The 16,641-nt window shown below is 38.8% G+C and overlaps 1 protein-coding gene across 2 annotated transcripts in view; it reads left to right on the top strand.

The window, feature by feature from the left end:
* The window catches only part of ND-24 (NADH dehydrogenase ubiquinone), a 64,272-nt gene that overhangs the window by 25,909 nt on the left and 21,722 nt on the right, over positions 1–16,641 (top strand). For both annotated transcript variants that reach the window (XM_067146281.2, XM_067146277.2), the window contains one exon: positions 382–589. In XM_067146281.2, the coding sequence (XP_067002382.2) occupies positions 382–589 (208 nt within the window). The remainder of the gene's footprint in view (positions 1–381; positions 590–16,641) is intronic.

The following is a 16,641-nucleotide window of genomic DNA, read 5'->3' as shown; positions in this document are numbered from 1 at the left end:
GCTTTTGAATTGATATTTTATAAATGAAAATTTAATATTTGAAGTAATTAAAGAAAATGGTTCCTACTTCAGCTTATTGTTTACAGCTATAAATTTAATTGTAAATTGAAAAGGAATCAAATAAAATTATGCGAGATGGTGCAGGGTTTGGGCCTTGTAGCTGTTAACTTGCATTCAAGACATACTGAGTTCGAACCTCACCATAGGCAGCCCTAAAGATGGTTTCCATTTTCCGACCAGACTGTACTTTAATTAAGGCCATGTTGTCTTTTGTCCTAGCCCTTTCCTATCCCATAGTCGCCATAAGACCTGTCTGTGTGACATTAACAAATATCAGAAAAATAAGTGATGTGTGTGTTGAGTTGTCTCTTTCTTGTGTAGGAACCCAACTGGCAAGTATCACGTGCAGGTGTGCACCACCACGCCGTGCTGGCTGAGAGGTTCTGATGAGATCATGAAGTGCATCAAATCAAAGCTCCACCTTGAGGTTGGTCAAACAACAGAGGATGGTCTCTTCACTCTCTCAGAGGTTGAGTGTCTGGGTGCTTGTGTCAATGCTCCCATGGTCCAGATCAATGATAACTATTATGTAAGTACTTATCTACAGCATAAGTGTTGGTAAAAATAGGCTGGTGTATAGATTCTTGCACTACAGTGGAACCTCGATTCTCCGTTTTTGGAGGGACCACGGAGTAAAAAGTAAGTACAACACGGGAAACCGAAAAATTCGTGAACAAATGGAAACCATCAACAGTTTGGCTAAATGTCACAAAAATGAAATGTGTATAATTATAATCTTACAAAAACTCTTAAACCAAACCAAAGCCTTCGCCTACCAAGCGATCGTTGCTCAGCTAGAAGATCTGCAGATTACGAGGTGAGACATGGTCAGTGTGACAAATCCTTTTGTCCGTAATTCCTGGCTCTCTAGACCGGGATCGCCATCTCACGATTAGCTCCTCAGTCAAAGGTAATCATGTAGTCTGAGTGGACTTGGAACCAGCCCTCATATCCTGGTAAAAATGCCTGACTTGGCCGGGAATAAACCCGGGCCCTCCGGGTGAGAGGCAGGTAAGATAGACCTCGAGGCCGCCTTCAGACATTAATTACCAGTACACGAGTTAACAATCATACTTTACATTGGGTTTAACCGGGGAAACTGACAACTTTGTCAGTTTCCCGTGAAAACTTCTTTCAAGTCAGCAAGTTTGATCAGCCAAACTCTTCAAAAAATCTAATTAACACCAAGCCAAACAACAGTTGACCACAAGTAATTTTTCATTCTCTAATCTAATAATATAAAGCACATTAGATATAAAAGTGCCCAACATGATGGCGAAATCCCTTCTTTTTTAACCTTCCGTTGTAGTTTGTTCATCGGTATACTGTTCATAGTTTCTGGAAATCTTGTACCGCGTAAATTAGGCCTACATCGACTTTTAAAGGTTATGTTGAACTCGAGAATATTATTTCGAATGTAAGTATCGATTCTCAAATGTCCTTGAATGCATTATATTCAGTTCCGCCCATCACTAATCACAATCAAATTGGAAAGAGAAAAAATATAATCAGAACTTCAGAAATTATGGTTATTCACGACCTTGAACTCAGCTGGAAAGCGCACTCGCTGCACAAGTCAGTACAAGTGGAAAATGATACAAACATTTTAAATGCAACGTTATGCAAATAAAACAACTGCAGTTTTTATGACATTTTAACACAAAAACTAAAAATTCCCTGTCTTATATTAGGACCAAAACAGTAATATGCAATCACAAGAAATCCCATGCCTTTTATGTATGAAAGGTGCAACATCTGTTCTCCTCTCGATAACATAATCACATATGATAATACTAAAATACTATATTTGTGTTAAGGAGGAGCATTTTCGATTCCTGCCTGAAAGCCCAGTGACTATACAATGCCCTGAGGGAAGTGCCAGAAACCTGTTCGGCAACACAATCTAAAAAAAATTAAAAATCATATAAGCCTGGACATAATGTAGACGTTTTACAAGTACGAACATTTGACGAAACTTGTTCAGTCTTCAAGTAGAGCTGTCGAAATGCGCTTTGTCTCCTTCCAATTGTTGTGGCCACTCTCTGCTTTATGATTTCCAAGGATTCTTTAAACAATACCACCCGAATGCGATGCTAAGACGGTCCCGTATGCAAGTTCTCCGCCTATCGCTTTTCCAATGCAGTACTTGCTCTAATTATCGCAATGACGGGATGTTAACGCCAAGATCCATAGTTGTGCCGTTGCTGTCCTTTCGTGAGATACGGTTTCAAGAAAAACTCTTTATCGAGAATTTAGCATTGATGGGACTGAAATTTCTGGACGGTTGATCCAGGAAATCGTTTCTTGAAGGAACGGATAATGCAGGATTTTTACAACGTGATTACCGAGCTCGATAGCTGCAGTCGCTTAAGTGCGGCCAGTATCCAGTAATCAGGAGATAGTGGATTCGAACCCCACTGTCGGCAGCCCTGAAGATGGTTTTCCGTGGTTTCCCATTTTCACACCAGGCAAATGCTGGGGCTGTACCTTAAGGCCACAGCCGCTTCCTTGCCATTCCTAGGCCTTCCCTATCCTATCATCGCCATAAGACCTATCTGTGTCAGTGCAACATAAAGCAAATTTACAGCATGATTTAATTAGGATGCTCATGGAATTGCATGATTTGAATGAATCATTCGGGAAAGCGTAGTTTCCGGGAGCGGATAATCGAGGTTCCGCTGTGTATGAATTGAACAATGTACACTATATCAAAACGCCACCTTCCTACAGATAATGTATGGGTTGTTCAATTGAAATAGCTCTGTCTGTATTTCAGTTGAGCAATGCAAGAAGCAAAGGAACCTTTGTCTAGTTCGTACACCTTGCTTCGGCTCTCCCCCTCCCCTATCTTCCCCGACATTATGGGATCAAGGACAATCATGTTCGCAGCTAGCTGTCAAGTTGCTGTAAACACGTAACTTATTTTCTCACATAATTAACGCATATTTTGACAAAAAATACAGGCGAAAACTTCGAATGCATGAATTATTGAAGGAATTCAGATATTTTTAAAAAATTACAAATCGTTTACATTTAAAATATACGTCAAATACCATATAATATACACACAATTGGTTCAACTCATTTGCGGTTACCATCATTTGGCGTAAAATTCCAGCGTGAGACTTTCTGAAAAGTCAAATTAAAGTACATCAGGTGAGTTGGAATCGTGGGTTTGAAGTACGGACACTGAAAAATATTCTTCCCATTGCAAGCTGACAATACAACCTGAAGTGAAATAGACATGAACTAATAAAAGTACCATTCGTGTAAGTACAATGAAACTCTGTTAAGAGTTTTTCAAGGGACCACAAAAAAAAAAAAAAAAATCTTTAAGCATTGAATTTCTTAAAATGTGTAATGCCCGAAAACTTATTCTGTACTTTGAAATACATGTAAAACACACAGCCAACAGATTTCCTTGTTTGTAAACAATACCGAAATAGGCTGATATATAAGAGTTGCTAAAAGAAAGCCACAGTATAAATACTAGATTATCATGACATGTATTTTTAGAGATAAAGTAAAATAATTGAACATACTGTATTATAAAAATAGTTGATAAGAGAAGGGAGCATATTATATAAAACCTTGCACAAGAGATCAGAAGTATTACTAAGAACATTAAAACGGTAGATGGTAACCATATATTATGTAAATTCCATACTGCATTAGACATTAAACTTGGAAAATAAATTGTCCAGGGTTGACTGCCAAGTTTCACTGTAGGTAATAATGACATACCGGCAAAAAAAAGAAATCTGTTGAACATAACAAGGGCCAGTCATCGAAGTACAGACCGTGCTATTTCCCCAAACCTTTTGTATCCAATCTTGTACGAGGGACATGTCCGTCCACCCTTTTTCTTGGATACAAACGTGAATCCCTCTCGGAAATTTTACTTTAGGCAGCTTTTCGTTTTAGGATAACGTAAGGTCAAGCTTTTTGCTATCAGCTGTTACAGCAAGCCTTGCAGTACATTGTTGTTTTACGCTTGTGGTATTACATACGATAACACTCGATGTCCCTTTCTTATCGATTATTCGACTTCGTGGCATATGCAAAACTGATTGGCGTCTGACCTAGGTTCCTATTTGGGAGAGCAAATATTCCCTCATTTCACGCTTCTCAATCACAAAGCGATGAAAATCAATTACTTTTTGGTTCAAATCATTTGGCATTTTTTGTCAAAGAGAAAGTCCATTTCTCTTCATAAAATTAATCCAGCTTTGCTAACCTTCAAATCCGAGACACTGATTCCATGTGCAACACCTATTTCTCATACTTTAAAATACAGCATTTAGTGAGAAATGGCATATCCAGCATTGCATAAAGAAATCATATATTTAATCAGATCCTCCTCTATTTGCGGAAACTTGCTGCTTTTTGATCCGTGAAATGCGTTGCGAGGTTTGTTGGTCGCTTGTAATTCACTTCTCTGATACCACTCTTGCTCGTGTTGCATTCGGACACTGAATACTGGCAGCCCGCTGCCCTATTCCCATATGTTTCGGTGTAACTGATCACCATGAGATTATGTGATGCAGTACTACTCAAATCCTTGCTCACTGTGGACTAACTAACAATTTTGAGATCACAGAAAACACATGTCCCGTACCCGAAACGCTCGTAAAATATGTTTGTACCAGACTGGAATGGAGCGTCAGTGGATACTTCTGCGCTGATTCACTCGCTGAACTAGTGCAGTGTTATTTCCTACCGGCCGATAACAGCATATTGCTCAGTATTTGAAATTCCCAGTTTCACAATAGGAAGGCTGCTACTTGAGTAGTTGACATCTTTATTTCGGAACGCATCCGGAGCTGCATGTTGGATGTTCAAAGAAGTGAGTGTGTCAAATACAAGAACATTTCTTTTTCTCTACTTTGGACCCAAAAATATTAGGATGCGTAAATTATGTACGAAAATATGATACTTTACATAGCTGGGTGATTTCCGACAAAAGAGTAGCGTTACAAAAATGTTGCAATGTTTGGGTTGGGAAGAATTGAGAGAAAGAAGAAGAGCTGCTCGACTAAGTGGTATGTTCACAATTAAGTATTTATTTATTTTCCACCTAGTCGATACAATGATTGCTTAAGGCAATTTTTAATGGTCAAAAGTGGTACATGTTTCGTATATTATCAACATCTTCAGCCACATAACACTGTTTAGATGAAAAATATATAAAATTGACAAAGTACTGCTTTAGAGGAAGTGTACTTAAAATTAACATAAGATTGACAAGATTAAAACAAACAAATAACTCAAGAGAAAATATATAAATTATTTCTACAATAGAAAGCAGTCGTCAAGGAAACACTTGTACAATATTCCATAGAGAAATTGTCCTAATAAATATTCTTTTCTTAATAATTCATGAAAAAAGATCAATTTATAAATTAAAAATTATACAATTTATAAGTAATTATCGAAATGAAGAAATCCTGATAACACAGTGCGGCTCTTATCATTAATGTAGATGAAAATATAACTAATTCCTAGTTGTCAAATCTTATTAAGCCTGCTTTCCTTTGGAACAGTAACTCCTGTCATTCTTTCACAGTTTTGCGCCGGGTGTAATATTGATGATGCGTTCTTCCTTGCTCTTGCACCTGAGGAGGTGGAGGAGCGGGGGATATAGGTGTGTCAAGAACTTCCTTGCTGTTACCTATAGCTTCAACTGAGGAGGAATAAGTTGTAGGGCTATCTGTAGGTGGAGAAATTCCAATTCTTTTTTCTTGATCCTTCTCAAGCATTTTCAAATATACTAGAATTTGATAATATAATGGATTCTTATATTCTACAGCCTCATTAATGTTATCATTTTTCTTTACAAGTTGGTCTAGATGAATGTACAGGTCTTCATATGTGTTCATTAAGCTGCCCTTTTTTAACTTTTTTATGATGGTCAGGTCTTGTTCTATGTTGGTAAATTTATGACCTGTGGCAGTCATGTGTGATCCCATTGCTGAGAATCTTCTATGTTTTTCAGCATTCACATGTTCCAGATATCTAACTTTAAAATTGCGGCCAGATTGTCCTATGTATGTATTCTTACATTCAAAGCATGTGAGTTTATATATACCGGAATCAAAAAATTTATCTTTTTCCGAGAGATGTATTGTATTATGGTTGAAAATGCTATGTTTCATGTTGTTATTGGTGGAAAATGCAATTTTGAAATTTTTTCTCTTAAATAAATTTATTACATGAATGTTTGGATTATTATATGTGAAGTTGATATATTTTTCAGTTTTACTAGGTTCGACTGCTAATTTAGATTGTTGCTTCTCCGAAAATTTATTAATTATTTTATCAATCATGTTATTGTTGAAACCATTCAAGAGGGCTTGTTGTCGGATAAACAACAGTTCTTTATTCCTTTCAGATTTGGATAAAGGAATACTAAACGCTCTGTTAACGTAACTATAATATGCTGATCTTTTCTGTGCCTCAGGGTGTAACGAGTTGTTCTTGATAGTGGTCAGTGTGAAAGTGGATTTTCTGTGTATTTTGAAAGAAAATCCTTTTTCTTCTCTTGTTGTGACTATGTCCAGAAAATTCAGTGATTTTTCAACTTTCTTCTTCTAAAGTGAATTTTATATTGGAATCCAAATTATTCAATATATTTAAAACTTTATTGCTATCGGTGAGTCTGTTATCTATTATAGCGTAAACATCGTCCACATAACGTGTCCAAAAATCCAAACCCTCTATTTGATTAATAATTTTTGTGTGTTCCAAATAGTCTAAGTATATATTAGCCAATATTCCTGATGCTGGGGCTCCCATTGAGAGTCCTTTTTGTCTGTAAATTTTATTATTAAACGTAAAATAATTTTGATTTAACACGAATTTTAAAACATTAATAAAATCTTCAATTTCTGGTATGCTTACTAATTTGTTCTTCGTTAAATTCTTCTTAATGATTCTGATAGTGTCTTCTATTGGAATGTTTGTATACATGTTGGTTATGTCAAACGAACATGTCGTGTGAGATGATCCAAGTTTAAAATCTTTAACTAGATTGCAAAAATCCACTGAGTTTTTGATAGGTGTTTTACAATGAAATACGTATTTACTTGATAAGAAATTATGTATAAATCTAGAAGTTTTATAAATGGGGCTATTTTTGACATTTATGATAGGTCTAATCGGTTCTCCCTGTTTATGTAATTTCGGTAGTGCTCTCGCAGTCGGGAGTCTAGGGTTCATATTTATTAATGTTTGCACATCATGTTCATTAAACAAGAAAGACGTGCTTTTTAATAGTTTTTTAAGATCCCTCTGAATACGTGATGTCGGGTCTTTATCAACTGTACTAAACGAATTGTTATTAAAAAATGTTTCTGTTTTTTCAATATAAACATTTCTATCTAGGGCTACAACTGTTCCTCCTTTATCTGCTTTTGTGATAATTAAGTTATTCAGAGGGATCTTAAAAAACTATTAAAAAGCACGTCTTTCTTGTTTAATGAACATGATGTGCAAACATTAATAAATATGAACCCTAGACTCCCGACTGCAAGAGCACTACCGAAATTACATAAACAGGGAGAACCGATTAGACCTATCATAAATTTCAAAAATAGCCCCATTTATAAAACTTCTAGATTTATACATAATTTCTTATCAAGTAAATACTTATTTCATTGTAAAACACCTATCAAAAACTCAGTGGATTTTTGCAATCTAGTTAAAGATTTTAAACTTGGATCATCTCACACGACATGTTCGTTTGACATAACCAACATGTATACAAACATTCCAATAGAAGACACTATCAGAATCATTAAGAAGAATTTAACGAAGAACAAATTAGTAAGCATACCAGAAATTGAAGATTTTATTAATGTTTTAAAATTCGTGTTAAATCAAAATTATTTTACGTTTAATAATAAAATTTACAGACAAAAAGGACTCTCAATGGGAGCCCCAGCATCAGGAATATTGGCTAATATATACTTAGACTATTTGGAACACACAAAAATTATTAATCAAATAGAGGGTTTGGATTTTTGGACACGTTATGTGGACGATGTTTACGCTATAATAGATAACAGACTCACCGATAGCAATAAAATTTTAAATATATTGAATAATTTGGATTCCAATATAAAATTCACTTTAGAAGAAGAAAGTTGAAAAATCACTGAATTTTCTGGACATAGTCACAACAAGAGAAGAAAAAGGATTTTCTTTCAAAATACACAGAAAATCCACTTTCACACTGACCACTATCAAGAACAACTCATTACACCCTGAGGCACAGAAAAGATCAGCATATTATAGTTACGTTAACAGAGCGTTTAGTATTCCTTTATCCAAATCTGAAAGGAATAAAGAACTGTTGTTTATCCGACAACAAGCCCTCTTGAATGGTTTCAACAATAACATGATTGATAAAATAATTAATAAATTTTCGGAGAAGCAACAATCTAAATTAGCAGTCGAACCTAGTAAAACTGAAAAATATATCAACTTCACATATAATAATCCAAACATTCATGTAATAACAAATTTATTTAAGAGAAAAAATTTCAAAATTGCATTTTCCACCAATAACAACATGAAACATAGCATTTTCAACCATGATACAATAAATCTCTCGGGAAAAAGATAATTTTTTTGATTCCGGTATATATAAACTCACTTGCTTTGAATGTAAGAATACATACATAGGACAATCTGGCCGCAATTTTAAAGTTAGATATTTGGAACATGTGAATGCTGAAAAACATAGAAGATTCTCAGCAATGGGATCACACATGACTGCCACAGGTCATAAATTTACCAACATAGAACAAGACCTGACCATCATAAAAAAGTTAAGAAAGGGCAGCTTAATGAACACATATGAAGACCTGTACATTCATCTAGACCAACTTGTAAAGAAAAATGATAACCTTAATGAGGCTGTAGAATATAAGAATCCATTATATTATCAAATTCTAGTATATTTGAAAATGCTTGAGAAGGATCAAGAAAAAAGAATTGGAATTTCTCCACCTACAGATAGCCCTACAACTTATTCCTCCTCAGTTGAAGCTATAGGTAACAGCAAGGAAGTTCTTGACACACCTATATCCCCCGCTCCTCCACCTCCTCAGGTGCAAGAGCAAGGAAGAACGCATCATCAATATTACACCCGGCGCAAAACTGTGAAAGAATGACAGGAGTTACTGTTCCAAAGGAAAGCAGGCTTAATAAGATTTGACAACTAGGAATTAGTTATATTTTCATCTACATTAATGATAAGAGCCGCACTGTGTTATCAGGATTTCTTCATTTCGATAATTACTTATAAATTGTATAATTTTTAATTTATAAATTGATCATTTTTCATGAATTATTAAGAAAAGAATATTTATTAGGACAATTTCTCTATGGAATATTGTACAAGTGTTTCCTTGACGCCTGCTTTCTATTGTATAAATAATTTATATATTTTCTCTTGAGTTATTTGTTTGTTTTAATCTTGTCAATCTTATGTTAATTTTAAGTACACTTCCTCTAAAGCATTACTTTGTCAATTTTATATATTTTTCATCTAAACAGTGTTATGTGGCTGAAGATGTTGATAATATACGAAACATGTACCACTTTTGACCATTAAAAATTGCCTTAAGCAATCATTGTATCGACTAGGTGGAAAATAAATACATACTTAATTGTGAATCTATTGTAGTGCGATACGGACCATGAAGCTGATTTTTTGTAAGTGGTATGTCTCAAATATTATTACAATATTTTAAGTCCACCTGTTCAGTACAATATTGTATTGTATAATATTTGAGACATACGTCAACTTCAATACGGAACCAAAATGAGAATAGTTACTTGTAAGTGGTATGTTCCGAGCTGTCAGCGGAGAGATGGCGTGGAATGACATTAGTAGACGAATAAGTTTGAATGGCGTTTATAAAAGTAGGAAAGATCACAATATGAAGATAAAGTTGGAATTCAAGAGGACAAACTGGGGCAAATATTCATTTATAGGAAGAGGAGTTAGGGATTGGAATAACTTACCAAGGGAGATGTTCAATAAATTTCTAATTTCTTTGAAATCATTTAGGAAAAGGCTAGGAAAGCAACAGATAGGGAATCTGCCACCTGGGCAACTGCCCTAAATGCAGATCAGGATTGATTGATTGATTGATTGATTGATTGATTGATTGATTGATTGATTGATTGATTGATTGATTGATTGATTGATTGATTGATTGATTGATTGATTGATTGATTGCATTTGAGTCATTGATTAAGATTGATCTTTTGTGAATGCTGGAAATGCGATGCAATTAAAAAGAAGGGGAGCAAATGTGAAGTGACCGAAAGTATAAAGCATGGAGTTGAATGGACACTTGACTATAGACATCTTCCCTCCTGCTATTATAAGCTTCGCCAGTGACTGTAAAAGCCGGCCCCGTGGTGTAGGGGTAGCATGCCTGCCTCTTACCCAGAACCCCTGGGTTCAATTCCCAGCCAAGTCAGGGATTTTTAAATGGATCTGAGGACTGGTTTGAGGTCCACTCAGCCTATGTGATTAGAATTGAGGAGCTATCGACAGTGAGATAGCGGCCCCCGTCTAAAATGCCAAGAATAACGGCTGAGAGGATTAGTCATGCTGACCACAGGACACCTCGTAATCTGCAGGCCTTCAGGCTGATCAGCGGTCGCTTGGTAGGCAAGGCCCTTCAGGGCTCTAGTGCCATGGGGTTAGTGACTGTAAAACACCTGTTGCTTCACTTGTTGAAACCACAGCATTATAATTCTATTTCTCTGGCTTGTCCCCTTAATGGTTGTAAAGACTATGAAGTGGCAGCCATAACTGAACTCAAATGACACTATCACTAGAATAACATGCTACACAGCACTATCTACATAAAAACATTTACCAGTGAAGTTCACGTTATACGAGAAGCGATTATAGGATTACAACTAAAGAAAATAAATATATATATAAAACCAACAAAGCAACAAAAGCACGAAAACAAATGCAGAAGTGGCAACAAAACTCAGCATCACTGAGACTTCACAGTTTGCATAGTACGGTGGCCATACAACGTCTGCACCCCCCGCCCCCCGGTCGCTCCTCTACGCTGTCATCCACCAACTCTAACAAAATGCGTGGGGAAGCAGCTTTGCGTAGGTTTATAATATTACTAGCTGTAGTACCCATCGTTGACGGGGCAATCATTTAGCCGGTGCAAAGTTATCTAACTTCCCAGCTACTTTCCACCAGTATTCAGGCAGGCTATTTTGCTCGAGACGCAGCAGTAAATTAAATCAGTAAAAGTACACTTCCACCTATTTGATACTATATATTTATTTGCTTTAAGCAAATTAGTTATTTGTAGAACATGTGTCATTCCTTAGGAACATCTTCAGCTACTCATACGTAACATCGCTTAGGTGAAATTAAATAGTACCGTTGTTATGCTTAGAACAAAACTAATTTAAAAAGATAAAAATAATTAAAATATGTGGGGTGGTGAAGTGGGAAGGGAAGATGGATCTACTTATGTTCTAACCTAAAACAATTTCCTATTCACTTAAATAGATGTTAAAAGTTTGTTAGTGTACAGCACTTTTGTTCATTTGTAATGTGTGTGTTTTTCTTAGTTGTTCATTTTTTTAAGTTTTTGAAAAGGACTTTTTCATGTCGATGTTCCATCTTAATTTTTTTTAAACTGTTCTCTTAATTTGCTCTTCTTTTCTGAAGTGAGTATTGTTGTTTGATATAATTTGGTGAAACTGGGCCTCTTGAATTTTTGTTTATTAAGGGTTCCTCTGAAGCTGATTGCTCTCTCATTGATGTTACGAAATAGCTTCCTCAAAGTCTGCAGTGAATCAAAACTGTATTAATTTGTATTAAATTCTGCACAAGGAACCTAGTATTTAAATGAATGGTGTCTCACCTTGTTATGTCGTCAACCTATTGTTTCCTGGAGGGGTCTAGCAGCAACTGTTGCGGCTTTCTGTCTGATGAAATAACGATGTGTACATTCTGAAGCTTGCTCCTCTCCCGGGGGAGGCACAGCTGTGGAGTGGGGAGGTTTCAAACGAGTCTAACATCTGAACTGAAGAAGAATGACAAATATGCTAGATTCACTTTTAACAATCCCAATCTATATGCAGTAACGAATCTGTTCAGAAAATATGACTAAAATTGCATACTCAACTAGGAATAATGCTAAGCAAAAATTTTCAACTACAATAGTTTTAATTCTGTAGGGAAGGACAATCATTTAGATTCAGGGGTATACAAATTGAACTGTCACCATCGCAAAAAAAAGAAAAAATCTTACATAGAACAGACCGGGCATAGTTTTACAGTAAAATACCTTGAGCACGTTAATGTGGAGAGGCACAAAAAAAAGATCCTCTATAGGCCATATATGAGTGCAACCAGTCATCATTTCACTACTATAGAGCAAGATCTGACAATTGTACATAAAACAAATAAAGGCAGTCTACTAAACATACTAGAAGGTACTGTACATATATATTTATTTAGATAAACAAGGTAACCAGAACAACAACATTAATGATATAAGTGATAATAAGAACCCCTTATTCGAAGGAATACTAGCACATCTGGAAGCATTAGGTATAAAAAAGTGTTACAGACTGTAAAAGGAAAAAACTGATCAAACCTCTGTCCTCTCGAATATAAATTCCCCCTAACCCCTTCTTCTGAAGCCATTGAAACAGTGACCGTAAGCGACATACCTCCTCCCTACCCCACAGCCTTGCCTCCCCCAGGGGAGGAGCAAGCTTCAGAACATACACATCATTATTTCACTAGACGGAAAGCCGCTTCACTTGCTGCTAGACCCCTCCAAGGACACAGCAGGTTGACGACGTAACAAGGAGGTGAGACACCATTCATTTAAATACCAGGTTCCCTTGTGTAGATTTTAATACACATTAATACGAAGCAATCCCCCATTTTTGTTCAATCCATTCCACGAACCTGCTACACAGGCGTAGCAGGGGGGGGAGGTGATACTCCCACGTGGCGCGTCCCAAGGCGGATAGTGGGGTCCTAACCGGCTTGCCGGCGGACTTGAGGGAAATAAAATACCTCTCGCGGACCAAACACACTACCCCCTGCGGGTGGGGGACGCACATGTAGAATACACCCGCGGTAACCCCTGCCTGTCGTAAGAGGCGACAAAAAGGGGCGCCCTAGGCGCGGACATGGATTGCGGTTTGGTATAATGTGTTGGACCTCCTGTGGATGGGAGAGGCTGAATACATCCATAGGCAATCCCTGCCTGTCGTAGAAGACGACTTAAAGGGTCATGTGGCCATGGTCCCCTCTTTATTTTTTTTATTTTTCCGAGGGTCAGGTGTAGACCATTTCAAGATTTTGATGTGCGTGCTGCTCAGAGATGGGCCTCTTATGTGTGCGATTATGCCCAAAAGCCCGCAACTGCCCACCCAGGAACATTGCGGGTGGGAGCGCCATGTACCTTGTACCTTGGCAGTAGTATCCGCCTGACAACACAGGTCCCCACACAGCCGAATGCCAGAAGGACATATTATTATTAATTATTTTTCCTTTTTTTCTCTATATTTAGTGCTTTGTACACGCTATGGGGTACATGCTATTGCGGGTGACTGGAGGAAGGGAGTCCTAGTGCTCATTGCCTCAGGCATCCCATATTAGGCATCGTCCAACATCGGACCCCGGGCAGTACCTGCTATGACCAGGTGGGTATTGCCTTGGCTGCTTGGTTCGGCTGCAAAGACCCCTGATCGGAGTGGGTGGCATTAGGGGAGGAAGTTTTCGGGCATGGCTTCCAAACGAAGTTGCCCTTAAGGTGGTCCCCCACATAAGTCTTTAACTTTTGCTTCCCTGAGAGGTTCAACTCCCTGGGAACATGCGCAGCGTGAAGGAATAGGATCCAGCTTCCCTAGGTTTCTGGTCGCTTCCAGAACTGATAGGCATGATTTTAAGCTGGTGAAGTCGATCCTTTTTAGTAGACACATCAAAGTCGTCTACGGCGAACTTGAGGACCTCAAGAAAATGCGCAACAATACTTTGCTTATGAAGACTCGTACAGCACTGCAAGCTGATCAGTTGCTAAAGTGCGAACACTTTGGCAAAATCCCCGTCAAAGTGGAGGAACATAAGTCCTTGAATCTGGTTCGCGGAGTAATCTTTCACTGCAACCTTATTTTGAACACTGACGACGAGTTGATGGAAGACATGAAGAACCGTGGCATGACACACGTCCGGCGCATTACGCGCAAGGTTAACGGTGAAGACGTTGCCACTGGTGCCTTCATTGTCTCAAGTTGTCAGTTTTACCAGAGAAAGTCAAGGTAACAACTTATCGTTGCGATGTGAGGCCATACATCCCGCCTCCTACGCGATGCTATCAATGCCAGCGATTTGGACATATGGTATCTCGCTGTTCAAATCAGGCTGTATGTGGTACATGTGGACGAGTAACTCACGGCGCGGAGGAGTGCACAACTCCATACAAGTGCACTAACTGCTCCGGTTTTCATTCTCCTCGGGATCGGAGTTGTCCGACATATCTGAGTGACAAGAAGATCCAGGAGATCAAGACCCTGGATGACCTTTCCTACCAGGAAGCGCGCCGTAAGTTTAATTCCACGAATACACCTGCCTGTCCACTCGACTACAGCATGATAGCTCAGAGTCTTCCAGGTTCGTCATTTTCAACATCGTCACCTGTGCTGATCGCTGCTCCCAGCAATGTCGCAAAGAGTAAAAGCTCGAAGGGGTGGACCACCCTACCTTCGACCAACCAGAAGTCTGTGCCTGCCAGCCGGCACAGCAGGAGGGGAAGGCTAAGTCTCCCCTCCCTAAGAGGTCGGCGAAAGCCGTGCCCCAGCCGGCGGAGGCAGCATCGTCGACCAGGGCTGGGAAACCATCTCCCAGCCCGTCTAAACCAGAAAGGAAGAAGGCGGCGAAGAAGGGCGCCGTTACTGAGTGCTCTCGCACTTCCCCTGCGAAGGAGAAGTTATGCCCCCCATCTGGGGGTATGAGACTGCGCCGGGAGGTACTCCTGCTCCCAAACCTGCGCGCTCTCCTCGTAGGGGACCTGCTCGCCCCCGGGAAACGTTGAAGTTCTGAGTGGCGTCCCCACCGTCTGTTGATGATGGGATGGATGTCGTGCTGTCCTCTACATCTCCGGATGTAGATGTTGATTGAATTTAGGTTTGCGAGCATTTTGTCGCTCATAACCTAACACTCCTTTTATATAGTCCACACTATGGCACTGTTACAGTGGAATTGTAACGGTTATGACAGGCATCTTGCTGAGTTACGTCAGCTCATTAGTGAATACGCAGCGAGTATAGTCTGTATTCAGGAGACCAACTTCAGACCTGGTCATCATACAGTCTTGAGGAATTTGACTATACTCGACAGAATGATACTATGCTCACCGGGCTTCCGGTGGCGTTGGCATTTTTGTACGTTCTGATACCTACAGTGAAGAGGTTCCATTAAGAACCCTGCTTGAGGCTGTAGCTGTTCGCGTTCCACTGCCTCTCATAGTAACAGTGTGTAATGTTTATTTTCAACCAGGCCAGCATCTTAACATAAATGATGTCGCTGATCTTATAGATCAGCTTCCAACTCCCTTCCTCTTATTGGGCGATTTTAACGCCCATCACCCCATATGGGGCTCTGAGACGCCTTGCCCCCGGGGAAGAGAGCTGGAAACATTAGTAACAGAGCTGTATTTATGTATTTTGAACACAGGGGAACCAACTCACTTTAGTGTACGTTACGGCACATATTCTCGCACAGACGTAAGTCTATGCAGCCGAACGTTGGTTCCACTGTTTCGGTGAAATACACACGATGATCTCTGTGACAGTGACCAATTTCCCATTATCCTTACTTTGTTGAAACATAAATCCGTCGAGGCTCCCCCTCGATGGATTCTTAAACATGCTGATTGGCCATAGTACACATCACTAGCTGTCTTTAATGACGATATCAGGCGGAACGTCGGCGAGGAAATTACTTACGTCACCCAAGTTATTCTTGCTGCTGCTGAGAAGTCCATTCCATTCTTCTTGCGGACTCCTCGCCGAAAACTCGTTCCTTGGTAGAACGATGAAATAGCAGCAGCCATCAAAGAATGCCGTCGCGCTCATAAGCGTTACTGTAGACAGCCTACTGTGGCCAGCTTGGTAACATTTAAGAAACTCCGCGCTCAGGTGCGAGTTCTTATTCGACAGAGTAAGAAGGCTTCATGAGAGAGATATGTGTCGTCTATGACGTCCATACTCCATCATCTCAAGTGTGGACTAAGCTTCGACGTATTTCGGATATCCAAGGATCCTCTTCTGTACCGGGAATTTCCATTGCAGGCAACATCGTCACTGAACCACTCTCGATTGCTAACTATCTATTACTTTACAAAAACAATATATTCAGTTGCACTGAAGATGACCCCCTAGGGGTCAAAACCGGTCTTGAACATATTTACTAGCTGAATGTAAATAAATTTTGTATTGATAAGGTGGTGACTTATATTTATATTGTTTTTGTAAAGTAATATCTATCAATACGGAAATGAA

Source organism: Anabrus simplex, chromosome 1 (genome assembly GCF_040414725.1).
Source record: "Anabrus simplex isolate iqAnaSimp1 chromosome 1, ASM4041472v1, whole genome shotgun sequence".
Lineage (NCBI taxonomy): Eukaryota > Metazoa > Arthropoda > Insecta > Orthoptera > Tettigoniidae > Anabrus > Anabrus simplex.
The sequence above is the reverse complement of the archived record's forward strand: the minus strand, read 5'-3'. Positions and strand labels throughout refer to the sequence as shown.